The sequence below is a fragment of the Aquila chrysaetos genome, chromosome 6, assembly GCF_900496995.4.
Source record: "Aquila chrysaetos chrysaetos chromosome 6, bAquChr1.4, whole genome shotgun sequence".
Taxonomy (NCBI): Eukaryota; Metazoa; Chordata; class Aves; order Accipitriformes; family Accipitridae; genus Aquila; species Aquila chrysaetos.
This window is the reverse complement of record NC_044009.1, coordinates 46,124,364-46,139,976: the sequence shown is the minus strand read 5'-3', so window position 1 is coordinate 46,139,976 and position 15,613 is coordinate 46,124,364. Positions and strand designations below refer to the sequence as shown.

At 39.4% G+C, this 15,613-nt stretch overlaps 1 protein-coding gene across 3 annotated transcripts in view; it reads left to right on the top strand.

The window, feature by feature from the left end:
* The window catches only part of TMEM163 (transmembrane protein 163), a 105,645-nt gene that overhangs the window by 79,442 nt on the left and 10,590 nt on the right, over positions 1-15,613 (top strand). For all 3 annotated transcript variants that reach the window (XM_030016626.1, XM_030016625.2, XM_030016628.1), the window contains one exon: positions 4,157-4,253. In XM_030016626.1, the coding sequence (XP_029872486.1) occupies positions 4,157-4,253 (97 nt within the window). The remainder of the gene's footprint in view (positions 1-4,156; positions 4,254-15,613) is intronic.

Here is a 15,613-nt window from a genome sequence, read left to right as displayed (position 1 = left end):
TTAATTACTCTTGCATTCCAAGTGCCGTTGCTCTAAGAAAAAAAAAACTTTGGAAGTTTGAGCTTTAGTTGACCTAAAAGTTGATTATTGCCTGGATATCAGAGAGATGCCCTCACCTTGTCCTTTCTGAATTAGTCTATTGTTCTTTAAAAAATACTGCATTCTGAAAGATTCCAGAAAGCTTATTGTTTCTGAAAATCAAATCTTGGTTTTCCATTACGTTTTAAAATGTTTTGACTAAATTGTCTCTGTTCCTCTTTATTTTTAGAAGCAATATGTTACATGGAAGTGAAGGAGATTTTAGATTCGTGCATTCTTCATTAGATCTTTTCTGTTGCCTGTCAAACCTGTAGTGATCAATTATTTTGCGTTATAGATCAATTATATCTCTAATGATGTAGTAGATATTTAGTGGGAAGGTCTTATACTAATTCACATAGAAATGGCTGTAAGATAAGTACATGATCTTCAATAGGTGCTGCGGGTGTAAGTGGTACTGGTGGCATATGATACGTGGAGATCGGTTCATCATGGGTGTCACTGGACAGAGAGCACTCTCATGTCTCAGCAAGAAGATACCAATGCTCTGCAATATGAGGGCATTAGGTGGACCATCAGTTGCTCCAGAGTGTCTGACTAGCTGACAGTGATCATGGGGGACCTGGAGATTGAGGAGCATTTATTACACTATGGTGATTCCAAGCCAGGGCTATCTGTAAAATCTTCACTAGGTTTTCAGTCAAACCTCACTTCTGTATAACTCCTCTTTCATTAAGTTTTATGAGTACTTCTGAGGTGACTTGAACTTGTTTAGACATGGCAGTTGGCTCATCTAATTTAATTCAATGTTATTAATGAAATTGCATTTGCCAACAACCTTGGCACTAACACCCTTCGTGTGCAGTTGGAAACATTATTTAGTTACAAATCAGTTGAGTAATTGTTAGCAGATGGAAGTTAGCAAGCTTGTATTAAAGTTTTCATTGTCTAATGGCTTGAAAATAAAGCAGGCTTACAATAACCAATTACAATTTTTTTATTATGTACTACAGTAAAAATTTCAGATTATTTTTTGAAGGTTTCTTATTTTGTACATTTGTAGCTGGATTTTGCATGATTTGCAGTCTAGATAGAAATTATTTTTCTGGCAAATGAGATTGAAAGAAGACACTATGCAGTATTTTGTTCTAGTGGTTTTGCAGATAAATTGATACACTCAAGAAGACAAGAAACATGTATTTTTGCACTTAAAGTACTATGCCATTACTCATGAATTTTGCATGGCTATGGATTCCAAAAGCCAGCATATAAAGGAGAAGCTAGACTTTCTAAATATGACGACTGAAAGCTGATTCAAACCTCAGACTGCATTTCTGTCTGCTATTAATACCCCTGTCACTGCTATTAACACCTTCCTTTTTTCTTTCTACTTTTAGCTATTTCTGGTTAAGTAGGTGTATGGGAATTCTTTTGACACAGTAAAACTGATCTGGGGAATAAGAGAAGCAGCTCAAGATTGCTGAAGTCATTACTTATCTGCTGACATAGGCAAAGATGCAAAATATTTGTTAGGCTTGGGTGGTTGGAGTTTACAGACACAACCCCAAACTCTCCCAACATATGTGAGAACCAACTCCAGCCAGTGGTCGGGGCAAATGCTGGTTCCCTGCGCACGTTAGACTTGTGCCAGCAAGGCTCCTGTCAGGCCCTTAGGGAATGTTTGCCTGTCTTCCTCGGAAGATGTGTGCAAGGAATAGAAGGTATGCTAAGGTGAAGTGATGATGCTTTGCCATCTTCTCTTTCCCATACCCTTGGCATTCAACAATATGTATTGGCACAAGGAAGTTTAATCTGTTGTTTCCAACTCACAGGTTTGTGGCTATGTTGGTTTAAGCCTGCTGGGAATGATAGAAAAGCTTGTCTCAGCGTTGCTTTCGGATGAAATGTCAGCATGTTCTTGCATGAAGTGTATGTATCTTATGTCAGCCTGTCACTGGCTCAGCAAATGGCTTTAGACAAGTCAGCCAACTTTTGTGGACCAGTTCTGTGTTCAAGTTGCCTAATGCCTGCATTTGTCCCAGGTAAATGAGCAGAACTTTCAGTATGTTTCTGTACCTCATCCTCCTCCCCCCCTGCAAAAAATTCATTACAACAGAATCTATTGTAAAGGACTGTGCAGTATAAGCTTCTTGGGTTATGGCAGTGCTAAATATTACAGAACTAATACATTAAGGTTGTACCAAGAAGTTTTGAGTTTGACAAAAGTAGGTCAAGAGGCTCTGGACCGATGTCTGTGTGGTGATTCATTCAGATAGAGCGAAACTGCAAATCTCTGAAAGAATCTATTGCAGAACAGAGACCTGCTTACAAATATGCAATGGAAAATGGAAAGGCCTCTAACTTTCACTTTTACTCATTCTTTTTGGGAGATGAACTTTCCTCCCATCCATATTACCATTTAATAATCACCTCTTGCTGCAGGATTGCAGAGAATCCATCCATCCTGTGAGTTTCTTCCTCTATCACAGATGATAGGCCAGATTTTTGTTCTTGCGTCTGAGTCTAGGGGAAGGACACTAGGGTAACCAGACTGTCTCAAGCCTTTTCTGCCTACTTTTTACAACAGGTTATGTTTAACAAGAATGAGGACTGTGTTGCAATTTACTGCAAAGGAGTTAAACATCTCTCTTAAAATTGGTGTGGCAGAGTTTTGCCTACCTGAGATAAGTACCTCATCTAGTGTACTACTCCATTGCTAGGAAGGATGCTAGCCTCTACGTTGTCTGTACTCTTCTGTAGAAGGGCAGACCCTTTACTGAGGACTTGTCTGTAGGATTATATGGATTGTCCACAGCGTGGTTTGGTGTTGCTTGTGTGGGGGAATAAAATGACCAGCTACTCACCTACATGACTGCTGCAGCTGTGTCCTCTGACCTAGGCAGAGCAATGACAGTTCAGCTGCAGTCTCTAGATTGAGCTTGATGTGAACATTACATGTGCTGCCAACCACCAGATGGCCTGATGTCTGAGTTGTTGAAAATAGTAGAATGCTACTGGAATAATTATAGCATCCATAAACTGAGCTAACAGATAGGTACCAAATGATGAATAACAAACAAAGGAAATACAACTGTTGAAGAAAAAAGTCTACATATAGGTATCACTTAATTATTTCATGCTTTAAACATTAAAATTGCTCTTACTGTATATCTGCCTATAGTAATAGAATTTTATATGAAGAGTTATTAGTAAAATGAAGTTATGGATATGTCAATACTGTAAAAGGCTGGCTACTATTGTTTGCGTAAAGGGAATCAAAGCCTCATATCCTGTAGTATTTCATGGCAAGAGGAACTTGATCTCAGAGTAGTATCGGTCTGTATGTTTGAACAAAAGCAAGAGTTTTCTTTTTTACAGTATGGGTATGCATTATGTGCTTTGTAAGCCTCATTGTGCCTGTGTCTTATGGAAAACTTAATTATTCTTTGCTAATTATTCTCTGTTACTTTACCTTCTCTTCATTAACCCATTTGTTTGCTTTTTATAAGACTGTATCGTAAGCTCTGCAGAGCGTGAATAGAGAGTCTGGCTCTGCACAACACCTAATCTGATGAGACTCTGATCCTTATTTAGGTATTGAGAGACCCTTGGACAACCTACAAAGTGATGCACCTAACCTGCTGTTTTTTTTTTTTTATATCTGCACTTAAAATCTTTTTTCTTGGACATTTGGGGAGGAAACAGATGTTTCAGGTTCTGTTATGCTACTGACCAGATTTACCAAACATCTGTCCTGGTTGGGTAAAGAGAATGAAGTTCCCTTATTATTTCTAATGTGAGATCCTAGCAAAACAAACAAAGAGAAACAGACCTCTAGAGGACTTTATGGTAAATCATCAGGAGCAGAAGAGACATGTCTTTCTCTCTCATTCTGAAACATCGTCTGGTCTGCCCTGCCTTCTCACATATAATCCAGGTTTTAAGAACTAGAGAGGAACTGAACACTTCTTTTCATTGTCGTCTTTAATTCAAGTCTCTAGCTCGTTAAGATTTTTTTTATTATTAATATTCTGTTGTGTGTTATCCTTCAGTGGGGGAGTTGACAACTCCAAATACGTTCTTAACATTTCTTTTTATTTTTCTCTTTTTTTCCCAGAGCCTGTGTTATCTTGGGTGTTATATTCCTCCTGTCATCTATATGTATTGTGATCAAAGCCATCCATGATCTTGCGAAGAAGGTGCTTCCAGAAGTGGTAAGGTGATTCATGTTCTTTAAAATGTTCTCTTTATTCACTACACTGCCAGTGAGACTGAGAAAAGCCAGCGTCTCCTTTCAAGAAGCCCCATTGAACTTGGCAAAGCTGTAGCAGGTGCATTTCCTGCCTAGCTGCACGTATTGGTCCTAGTCTTCAAGCAGTATTTTCTCCTTATGTGATGGGAGTCTAGTCTTTATGGGTTTTTATAGGCTTGACCCCATATCTTCTTCTCCATGGTTACCTTTATGGGCCAAATCTTTCTCGGCATAGTCACTTAAAGCTGTTATACAGGACTGTAGTAGTTCACTTACAGAGAGGCAGTCTCTCTAGGCTTAATGAAAGTAGTAGCATTTTATGAGGAGAATGTCTCCACAGTTTCCTACTCCAATGGCTTCAGTATTTTATTTTTAATGTGGAAAAAATGTATTTTGGGATTGTATTTTTTTGTTTTCCAGCTCTTGCCTCCAATTCCAGAGCCATGTACGAGTAGCAGGAATGAAACAGGTGAGGGGAGCATGCTGGGTGAAAGAGCTGTTTTTTTGACTGGCTCACCACGGAGCATCACAAAGGGCTTTTCTCCTGCTCTCTGCTTTCTTTTGGTTATGAAAGCCAGCCCCTACTTGGCCTATAGAGCAGCCGTCCCCAGCGGCCTTTCTCTCAGCTCTGCTCTGTCCTGTCCTGCTTGCTTCCTTTCAGTACTGGGTATTAACTTCCCTGAGCTCTACTCATCCAAACCAGCTACTCACTGGGAGAGCCATTTGGCAATGGTTCCACTCCCGGAAGATTCTTCCTAATGTGCTCAGACAAAATGAGGCTTCAGTTCAGTTATTGTATATACAGCCTGATTTGGACCTTTTGTATTCAGTCTTGATGAAGTTTGGTCTATTTGTAAGTGCATGCAGACTTTCACGTTGGGGCTTCACCCTGCCAAGTACCATTCTCAACACATCACTAAAGAGAAACCTAAACTCCTCACTTTCAACCAGGAGATGGAGGCAGAGCTGGAAAAAAAAGCCAAAATGGAATTTCAACTTGTTACCCACTGTTAGCAGTGCAGATGACCTAGTGAGTCCTGTGCTCTCATGGAAACTTCCAAGAAGCTGGGCAACTACAGAAACTTCCTTTGAGTAGTTTAGCAAAATTTGGGCAAAGATGAGTAGCGTAGCAAAAGCCCATGAACTAATGCATTACTGAGTTGCAGCCAGGTGCATTGTTTGACCACAGGTGATTCATGTTCTCTTTGCATTTTACTTTCCCTCTTTTCTAGTCTTCATAATTTACTGCCTCCTCAGCTCTGCCAGCATAACAGCATGTGTAGTTGTTCACCAGCCTGGTTCTGTCAAAATGATCTAGGTTAGCTTAAACACTTTTAATAGTTGGTTCTTAAACTCAACCAAAACATTTTGACAGAACTGGGTTAGGGAGTGAGCATGCATGCCGTTGTGCCAGTAAGGCTGAAGGAGATCCTGGTATAAGGGTGAGGGGAGACCCTACAGTGATGGCTAGCTAAAGGACAACCATTTAACTTGGCTGTACCCAAACAGTGCATCTAGCTACAGTTTGACTACTAATTAGTGAGAGAATGAAATATATAGTCTTGACTCTGTGAAGCAGAACTAAAGTAAGAAGGGAGGCTGCAATAATAATTAAAACACTAGTTTGGTGAATTTATGGTAGCATAGATCAGATTAATTTGGATGTCTCAGTCTAATTCATTGTGGGCAAATGTCCTAATAATTCTAGCAGTAGGAACAAAAGTTTAAAAGGTGTGTCATCTGTATCTCACTCTTCCATCATTACAGGTACTGTCTACAGGTGAGGGCTCTGTTTCTTACATGGGCAGAAATCTCCTATTTGCAGCATCAAAGTTATTTATGACTTGCAGACATGTTGTACTTCCTCATTTTTAAATTTGAAATGCGTTTACAGCAGGAAAAAAAATATTAAATCATAGATACAGAAAGGTATCCCTGAAGAGAAGATCCCATTACATTTCAAGTGTCCTGTAAGAATAATTTGTACAGAAGCCTTTTGTCACAGACTGCCTTGGATTCAGACTTCTGTGCGCTAGAACTATGTCAAGTAAGTAGAAGTTAAGGTGGACGCTACTTATATTTGACACAGTATCCGGATAAATAGAAAATTTTGTTCCTGTGACATCAGGCTGACTGTTCTTGCTCATTTAGGCCCTCAAGTACTGTCAACAGTTTGAAAGATGTTATCTGGCAGGGCACGGGACTGTGGCTGACTAGTGGCAGGGTGAAAGCCACATGCACGCAAGTAAAGTATTTTCATACCTTGTGATCCTGCCTGGAAAGTAGGTTAGAACAAGGGATGAAAAAAGGTGCTACTTCTGTTCAGTGTCTCTTAAATGACATGGCAAGGATTCTCATTTCAAAGTCTTGCAGTACATCTCACTGTGGGAAACTGATTCAGTAAGGGTTGCATGACAGGTGAAATATCTCTGTGTAAACTAAAAGTTAACACTGAAAAATGGGGAAACTGAGAGAACAGCATTATTGCTGCAAGTCATGGCCAGTGAGGTATTAAAAATAGTTGGGGGGGGGAAAGGATGTTGTTTAATAGAAACCTTTTCAGTTGCTCTAGCTGTGCCTGAATCTGATGCTGATTTTCTGTTTGCGTAATGCTCCCTTAGCTGCTCTGTGTCTCAGCAGAAATGGTCATTCTTCCGAGTTGTTTGGGTCTTTGCTGATCGAGTATGTTCTCATCTAATCTGCAGCTGCCCAGGTGATATCATTAGCATCTTAGCAGAGTGGAAGTCTGCTCAAATTAAATCAGTAAGGGGGAGAAGTTTCTGCCTCTACTCTTTTATCTAGGGTGCTGTCTTCTACTTCTTAGATCACCAATGAACTAATTGCTAATGATCCTAATTTCTGTAATATCTTATCATGTAATTTAGCTCTAATGTATGGACGTATATGGAAAAATAATAGAACAGTGTTTTCTGCTAGTGGCTTTTTGCATAGCAGTCAAGTAACCAGTTCTGCATCAAAATAGTGACCTGAAATATTTTCTGATGGTGATTTCTGTATTGCTGGGATTTCATCTTAATGTACTATTCTGATGCCAGAGAAGTATCCTCATGGTGTGAGCAAGAACAGAACATTAAGACCAAGGACAGCTAGTGTAACTCCACTGGTGTCCCAAACTGGTATAAAACTAGGGTGAAGAGCTCTGCACTAGATTAAGAGGACATATGCTTCAACATAAGTTTCACATGTGAGTCATAGTCGCATGATTTTTTTTGTACAGTTTATGTTTTTATTAGTCTTTCTTGAAGCAAAGGTCATTAAAGATGCGGGTACTTTTCAAAGCATCTTGTGAAATTTTAGATGTGTGACTTCAATTATAGGGGAGATAATGTGGCTAAAACCCAACTGGAGAATGTTGCTCTTGGTGTTCAGATGCTGGACACAAAGCTAGTATTGTCAGTCTGGAAGAAAGAAATGGTTTGGAACACATTGCTCTACTGTTCGTGGAGGATTCAAGATTAATGTAATTTAGTGCAGAGCAACATGACTGACTGCCTCATTGTCAGAACTACAAAGTCTCTTTTTACACCTTAATTTGTGGTAAACTTCAGTGACTTTGTCAGAGTTGAAAATTGGGAGCAGTTATAATTCTCTGAGTTCATTTTTATTTGTGTAAGTTTTGGAGAAAATAGTATGATATGGACAAGTTTAATTTAGGAAATGAAACACATAAAGCAGTTAAGTATCTGCTTGCTCATTGTAAGGTGCTATGATTAAAATCCTAAAAGCATAGTCAGTCACTTCTGAATAATTCTGGATCAATTATACAAAGTTCGTTGTATTTCTTGTTGCATATAAGATACATCGGTTATGTATTTCTCGGTTCTTAATATGCATGTAGGAAGAAAGATACTTCCTTGGAGAGAATTTATGAGATCTTTAATGTAGAGATTCTGTTGTCCTTGAAGTGGATCTCAGAAGAGTTGCTTTCATGAAAATAGTACCAATGAGAAAGGATATAAAATTCACATGACTAAGAAATCATTTGAAGTGCTTTTTCAAATGTGTTGAACACAGATTTTCTTTTACTTACGTGGACATTTAGAAAGAGGAGTCTTCAATATTGTTGTCATTTCATATGATGATGTCAGCTGCAGGTCTGACGATCCTCACCAGGATTCAGAGAACCAAAAGGAGAATGACAGGTTTACACGTTAATGGCATTTCCAGCTCATGTACCCCATCCTGTAAGGGGCTTAAATGTCCACAGTTTCTTGTTAGACTGCAGAGAGGAGCTACTTCATTTACAGGACAGGACCTCAGTTTAACTCAGTCAGGCATTTTTCAGTCATCTATTTGAATTCTCTTTTATTCCATGCCGAATGTAATTTTGTTGAAACAATGTGAATGACAGCACTCCTGATCTGCACTGGCATAGAAGAGAGGACAGTTAGAGCTCCTGATTTTCTGCATTTCTTAGTACTGCTTCTGCCTTTCTTTTCTGCTTTTTGTTTGGTTTACCTCTTTCTCTGTGTTAAGTAAAAATAAATAATAGGTAGTGTATGTCACTATACATGCTTTCAGCACAGGGAATGTTTTTTGTAATTCTTTTGAATGCTACAAAACCTTGGGGGAAACAGAAATGGTGTATTTCTCCTTTTGGTTCCCTTGCTTGATATGCCAAGGACTGTAGTTAACTTTGAAATAGCCTGTAACACAGGATATGAATGACTGGGTAGATTAATTGGTTTAAAATATGGATAAGTTTAATGGTAAATGTTTATCTGGAATTTTGACTCCTGGTAGCGTGTGTGTGTTCTATATGCAACAGCAACTGCGGATGTACTGGGTCGGGCTAAAGGCTCATCTTTGGTCATCGCTGACTTTCTTTGTACCTTTCCTCTTAGTTTTATCTCCATTTTTAGATGAGGAAGCCTGCAGAGCCCACAAGATTCAAGGCATAGAGGTCGCCAGGGATTTATACAATATGTTCTTTTTTGCAAATTGCTATTGAGCACTGAATTGATACTTTTACAGATCTTTAACTGTAGATTCCACCTCCTGCAGTTAACGGCAAGTTCAGAAACTGTCACAATTAGGTAAACTTTGGGTTTTCCCTGTGCACAGTACTTTATATTTATATTATAATTAAAAAGAAGTCTGCCCTGAAAAATGACATTCTGTGTCAGGAGGGTTGGCCAGTAAATTAATTATACGCTTACTATACAATTCTGTATTTGTATTAATTATACACTTCTTACTATCATGGGGATAAAAGTTTCTTTTCAAGTAATTGAGATATATATTAATCCTCGGGGTTCAAAATACAATCCCTGGTGCTAGCGTTTTCAATATTTGCAGTGTAGAGCAGTGTTTTCCAACAACTGATCCATAGAATTGTATTGCGTGTTGTGTTTTTAAATGTATTAATTCATGAAGTCATGAATTCCAGGGTTGATGATAAGGTAGATGTAGCAGAAATATTGCAACTGAAGGGATCTATTTGTCCAAAAAGTCTGGAAACTGCCAATATAGAATATACATAGTGAGAAGTGTGATGGATTTTTTTCTCTCACATTTTTGGAGCTTTGGGCGTTACTTTTAGTGAGCATCAGAAAATGTATTATGGGTCTCTGATTTTTGGACAGAGGAGTAAATGATGAGAATAAAGCTTTCATGTCCCTTCCAGAGAGCATCTGCCTGTCATGTAACCTTACCTTGAATTTGCAGAGGCGCTTCATTTTCCTTTGGAAGCAAATTTGTGTGTGGGTGTGTATGTAGACGCAGTTTCTGCTTGCATCAACACATACGTGCAAGTCGCTTTCTTTATCAGGCTGTGACCTCCATTCTCATTTGCCTGAAAATATTTTTAATTAAAGCTTTCTTATTTTATGAATTTAGAGATGTGATGACATTTTCCACTTGTCTTGGAACATGTTGGATTTGAAGGAAATCTTACTGTTTCTCTCCTATTTTTATCATATAGCTAGGATGCTTAGATATTTGGGTAAGAGTTCCTCTAAAAAGTAGGTGTACATGTGCTATATAGAGCCCATACAGTGCCTCCAGCCCTCCCCAGAATTTTTAAGTGATGCTGTCTTAGACTTTCTATGCATGTGCTGTACAGTGGATCTGCCCAAACACTATGCATGTGTTTGCAATGAGGAGTAGCTGTGAATGTGCTATTGTACACCCGGAAAACTTTAAAACACATGGAAAGATCACGGAATCCAAAGAAAACAAACTTTTTTCCAGGAAAGAGAGGTGTGCCATTAATGTGTGGGAACCTTACAGCTACAAATTCCACTTCTTTCTGTGTTCTTCTGTTTTTCATATAGCTGTGAATCTATTATTTGAGGGTCTGCTTCAGCATGACATGTCACAGTTACTTCAGTTTCATATTGTTGATGCCTAAGGAAATATTTTTCACTGATCAGATCTTTCTCCACCCCACCCCCTGTCTTTTCTTTGTAATACACTTGCTGGAAGTGTTAGAAAAAGTAGGCTGGCTGCTGCTCTTTCTGGGGTGTTCGGAATTAAGATTTCTGATGATTTTAGCTGTTGTTCGATACACCTGACTTACAAAGCTAATCAGTATTTGGCATTTGGTATATAAAACCTTCATTCTGTTTACCCTTCCACTTAATTTTAACTGAATATTTCTCAGATCATGTAATTTAAGATTTTCTTTTCTACAATGTTGCATGTTGAACCTAAAATAGAATCACTTCTTGTTGGCTCAGAATTGATTTACAATAGTTTTTTTTTCCCCTAGCTATCAGATTTAGAATATTTCCCCTATTGTTACTCACAGCATTTGTTCTCCAACCTATGTTAGCCATAATAAGATAATTCCCACTAGGAAAAGGAATTACCATTCCTTTATTGATGTTTCAGAGAGCTATATCCACAGCCAGTACTGACCCTGAGGATTTGGTATGCACACATTTCACTACAAAAAAGGAGGAATAATGATACTGCATATTGTTGATGATGTCATGCTTGTATTTCTGTGTAAATTTTAGTGATTTTTTGATGTTTTGTTAATATATTGAGAAGGGAGTTTAAAACTCAAATCAAGCATAGGTCTTGAGCATTGTTTTGCTTTTGCATTTGCTAGTGTTAATGCTTGCCATCTCCCTGATAAATAATCTTTTTCATTTGCCCCTTCAGCTTCTTCATGTCAATTACTATATATTCTTGGATAGTATAAATATAATTTAAGTGTACATGGTGTATTTTATTTTGACTGTTGCCACAAAGAATTTGCAAACCTTTTCTTGTTTATTAAAGAAGGCTAAAAAAGCCTGACCCAGCCACACTGAGAATGACTGTTTTAATTTCACCTGGGGTTGTAAATCAATATCCATTTACTATTCAGTTACTGCTTGCATTTCCCTAGGTAATAGTATAACACATGTAATGTCAATGCAGTTTGGCATTTGTCCTCATTAGTATGGCAAAGGACACTTTTTTGCAAGAGTAAGCAAGCATCATGCCATATTTCTGACATTTTCTGCAGAACAAAGACGGAAACATGTAATCAGTTTGTGTACAAAAGATGTGCAGCACATCTGATGTGGCGCCTCCAATGCTTTTATAAATGAAATCACTTGAAAGATTAGGCCACATGTAATTCTATCATACACTGTTGATTAAAATTGAAATGGGAAGCTAGGGGTGGTACAGTGTAGCTTTGAGTTCTAATTTATTTACTAATTTAATCGCTTATAATAAATAAATCATAAATATATTTAATAATGTCAACAGTTGAATTATAGGTCAATAGTAATATAGCAAATGGTACTTGTGATTATATACACATAATATATGTCCTTATACATACTTCCCTATACATTTCTAATCTCTCATAGATACATAATTTATTGCTTACCATTTCAAATCAAAGTACTGTATACATTAATTATACATTAGAATCCTGTTTTATAATTGTTACCTATTATGTATGGTTTGGTGGTTTGGTGTTTGGCCTTAAATAATTAATTTAACCCTAGAATACACGTGCTTCTTAAAGGTTGGTGAGAATGTTGTGGATACTTCAACTAGCTAGTAAGCCAGGGTTAGGAAAAACATATCAACTACACATCCCTTTGTGTTCAGGTGATTGGTGGAAAGTCTTGTTTTCAGACTTTAGCACACAGTGATAAGAAATGAAAGTTGGCAAGTGGCTGCTAGCCACTTGGTAGGTTTTGTGAAATGTATCGCTGGTCTCAATCCCCTACTAATTGGAGAAATGGCAGTCTCACTAGAGAGACACTTCTGAGGGTGGATAAATACCATTTTAAATTAAGTTTTATAGCTGTTTGATGCTAAAACAATGTAGATGAATTCTGGGAAAATAGGAAGCACGAGTGATTTCAGAGTTTCAAGCAGACCCTTTGCAGGAGTCCTAAGGACACCTAAGATAGTTCTCTGGAGTTCATAGCCCCTCGGCTCTTGGGCCCCGGTGCCACTGCCGTGGCATTCAGCACACCCTGTCTTTGTTATCTGTTTCTTGAAGAAGTGTTCTGCGCTGTGGAACTGCTTTGTCACAGCACTTCAGCACCAAAGATACAAGTTTAAACATTCATAAGATTTTTTTTTTTTTTTTTTGTACTAATAATAGATCTTTATATCTCCATGTGAAGAGACTGTCTCCTACCTGAGTCAGACACTGGGCTGTCGGTTTGTTTTCTCACAGTGAAGTGCAATTAAAACTCTTGTCCCTTTTGAAGTTAGCTGGGGAGAGAGACCCTCTGGCTTCCCAGAAGCTCCCTCTAGACTGATTACATAAACTATTTATTACTTTGGAGAAAGTGTGACAGAGACATGGACTTTTTTTTTTTTTTTTTTTTTTTAAAGTGTTTGTATTAGAAAAATCTCCATTATTATCTATATAAAAAGAATCCTTCAGGAGGAGAGGGGGGAAACCAGTCCTTTTTGGTTAAGTAACATGCTGCACAAGACTGGCTTTTAGTGACCTGACAGCCAGCAGGCCCAGATGATGTGAGAGCTGCTGAGGGACCTGGAGGAGCGGGAGGCAGTGGAAAGTGTGTGGAGGTGGGGATGGGGAGCAGGGTGGTAGCAGAACCTGACAGGCACTGGGGAGGATGGTGACCAGTCACCTGGACTGAAGAAGGGTCATTGTCAGGACCTGTGAGACAGATGGTGAGTTGCAGAGATGGGCAAAATTAATATTTAATAACACAAAGTCAGCTCAGTTTGGGCTAGCCATGACATCGCTTCTGCCAGCAGCATCTGTAGTGTTCCAGAAACGCGTCCCTACCTCCTCAGCCAAGATGAGCAAGGCTCAGCAGAGAAGTGCAACACCTTGAGACACCGGCTTCACCAGGAAGGGGAAAAGTGGCATGAAAAATGGGGTTCTGGTAATTCCTGGCTCCTCTGGGAGTGGGGAGGTGGTTCAGCCTTTGGCCGTTTCACAGAGGAACGTAAGAGGGCAGAAGAGTGGAAAGAAACCTGCAGCTGTTGGGGGGCAGGAGAAGCAGCTTGTTCTGAGGTCACACTGGAATGAACTACCAAGGAGAGCTGGAGAGGAGGATCGTACATAGATTTTAATCATAACATTATATGTGTTGTGACCACTAGGGAGGAGGAACACTGAACATGCCTTCTTCCTCTTTTTTACTCAACACTTACCTTTTTACTCAACACTGTACACTTCAGGTGAAATGAGAACATTTTTACATCCCAGAAGTGGAAGTGAAAGGACTGTAATTAAAGGAGAGGGGGTGGAGGGGAGTTGGTAGAAACAATATATGGAATCAGGGCAAAGTTTTACAGTCAGAATTAGCGAGATGCATTCTAGGAAAAAAATTAGGAACACAAATCAGCTGAAATTTAGTTACTAGGCTGGGAATTGGGTTAAAATATCTCCACCTAATAAGCCAAGCACTGAAATATCCCCTGTGGCTTTTTTTTTGTTTCTACAATAGCTTCAGAAAGAGATCAAAGTCACAACATCATCATCAACAAATTTTCCTTAAGCCATAAGATTGCTGCTGCTTTTGCTGAAATCCTTGAAAGCAGGGACAGAACTGTTGTCATATTTTTGAAGATCCCTCTTCTGAGCTGGACCGATGGGGACAATGCATTTTGATAAAGTGGAGGAAAGCTACCTGCTGACTTCTATTATTCCTTTCCTAGGACTGAAAAAAGAGCATCCTAGGAAAGCTTTATTTTGGGAAACTGTCACAGCATAAAATCTTGCAGAAAATAAATCTTAAGTAGGGTCATTGTATCTATTAGAGTGCTGTGTAATGAGATGGCAGTCCAGGATGGGCACCTTGCTTTACGTACAGTGCTGTTTTATACACGAAGCCATCTAATAAGATATATGTGTCCTTTAATTGAGGTCTCGTGTACAGTGTAGTAGTAATGAGGCAATGTGATGAAAAGAAATGGAAAAGGAAAGAGCGTTATTTACCACGCTGAGAAGCTCTTATCATATGGAAATGATCAGAATTTAAATTCTTATCATCTGTCACAACTTGCTGCTGCTTTAATTAAAATAACACCAAGGATGTGTAGAGTGAGTCTGGGTAGATGTGCTTCGTGCTCTTAATGACTGTCAGATGGGAAGGCAAGGGGTACAGAGAGGGCAGGACTGCGGGAAGATCCGGAGGGAGATGGTGCCAGATGGCCAGGCTTATTTTATTAATTTAGATCTCCATTACGGCTTCTCTTTTCTTCATTTCTCCAAAGGATGAGTTAGTTTAATGGGAATCATTTCACAGCCACAGTATGACGTGTTTAACTCTTTGGAGCCCGTAGCACTGCAGCAAAGTGCATGTGTCAGTCGTGTGTCCCGTCGTCGGCCGGAGGCCCCAGCTCCAGCGCAGGTGCTTAGCCCACAGCAGCTCTCCCTCAGGTAATTTGTTGAATCCCTCTTAGCAGGCGCTACCTACCATGGCATCCTGACTCGTAGCTCACCAGTGCAGCCAGCCGCTGTCCTAAACCGGTTCCAGCTTCTGATCATTGGAGCAAAGTAGGGCCAAGGCAGCGTTTTGAGCCGTTTCTCTCCTGTTACTGCTTCACCTGCTCAGGCAATGTGCTGCAGGGGCTGTCCATGCTGCTGGGCTTCGCCACGGATTTTGGGCTCATCTCTTACAGCTGCAAAACCTTCCTGTTAGTAGCAAGTAGCCTCACTCTTCTTCCAGCTCTTGGGTGCCTGGACACTCAGAAAGCATAGCAAAGTACTGAGGAAAGTGAATTTTCAAAAGATTTTCATTCTCTTTGGGTTTGTCTGCATGCATCCGTGCGCTCAGTTACTGAGGTATCTGCCGCCTCCCCGTGGCTGTTGCGAAAAGCTGCACACAACTGGAGGTGGTGATTTTAGATATTATT